The 1,094-nt window shown below is 40.2% G+C and overlaps 1 protein-coding gene across 1 annotated transcript in view; it reads left to right on the top strand.

Annotated features, from left to right (window-relative positions):
- Positions 1 to 888: 888 nt before the first annotated feature.
- The window catches only part of ANKS4B (ankyrin repeat and sterile alpha motif domain containing 4B), a 28,889-nt gene continuing 28,683 nt past the window's right edge, over positions 889 to 1,094 (top strand). Inside the window, exon 1 of the mRNA XM_007957346.2 lies at positions 889 to 1,052. Within this exon, the coding sequence (XP_007955537.2) occupies positions 889 to 1,052 (164 nt within the window). The remainder of the gene's footprint in view (positions 1,053 to 1,094) is intronic.

Raw genomic sequence — 1,094 nt, 5'->3', positions numbered from 1 at the left:
TAAATGTTGAAAGGAAACAATCGATGTGGTATATTAAGACACTGAAATATTACTTAGCAGTAAAAAGAAAGAAATGGATGACCCACATGCTAAAATATGGGTGAACCTAAGAAAATATGCCAAGTGAAAAACAGCTTAGACATCGAAAGATCCATCTGTACAAAGTGCCAGAAAACAAACCAACCAACACAAACCAAATCTATAGAGACATAAAGAAAATCAGTAGTTTCCTGGAGCTGGGAATGAGAGTAGAAATGGGGATTGACTACTGATGAGCACAAGGAATGTTTTGGGGCCTTAGAAAGATTCTAAAATTGGATTGTGGTGGTGATGTTTGCATTATTCTGTAAGTTTCCTTAAAATTATAAAATTCTACACTTGCAATGGGTAGATATTATGGTATGCAAATTATACCTCAATAGATGGGTTCAATCTACTGACCTATTGGTTAGCACTCAAATTATACCTCAATAAAAATTATTTAAAAAGAAATGGATTGCCACAATGAGTGAGACTAGTCCTGCAGTTTGTTTAAATTATTTTCTGCCCTTGGTGCCTAGATGTGTGTGTATGTTTCCAGAATATTATATTCTAGACTTGCTAATGGGCATAAGAAAAGAAACAAAAAGATAACATATACCTCAAGACACCTGAGATGAACCCTACAGGTCTCAGTATTCAATGGCATGGTTACTCCAGAAGGAAAGGTCCAAGTTCAGTTCTGTGTACCTTTCTGGCTGCCTTCCAAGGAGCCAGGCTGTGATGAACTTTGCCCTGGGATGATGCTCTTCCTTGTCACTGATTAACTAGATCTGTGGGAAGACTGCTGGGCCAACATCCGGCTCTGCCTGGACAGAGGTATTTGGCCAAGCTTTGGTGAACAGAAAAATGTCTACCCGCTACCACCAAGCTGCTAGTGATAGCTACCTGGAACTTCTGAAAGAGGCTACGAAGAGAGATCTGAATCTTTCTGATGAAGATGGCATGACTCCCACGCTCCTGGCGGCCTACCATGGGAACTTAGAAGCCCTAGAAATCATCTGCAGCAGAGGGTAAGTTCAGCCTGATGGTTTAGATTTGGAACAGTGTCTATG

This window comes from Orycteropus afer, unplaced genomic scaffold (genome assembly GCF_000298275.1).
Source record: "Orycteropus afer afer isolate SDZICR_OR568_19922 unplaced genomic scaffold, OryAfe1.0 scaffold00732, whole genome shotgun sequence".
NCBI classification, from domain to species: domain Eukaryota; kingdom Metazoa; phylum Chordata; class Mammalia; order Tubulidentata; family Orycteropodidae; genus Orycteropus; species Orycteropus afer.
The sequence above is the reverse complement of the archived record's forward strand: the minus strand, read 5'-3'. Positions and strand labels throughout refer to the sequence as shown.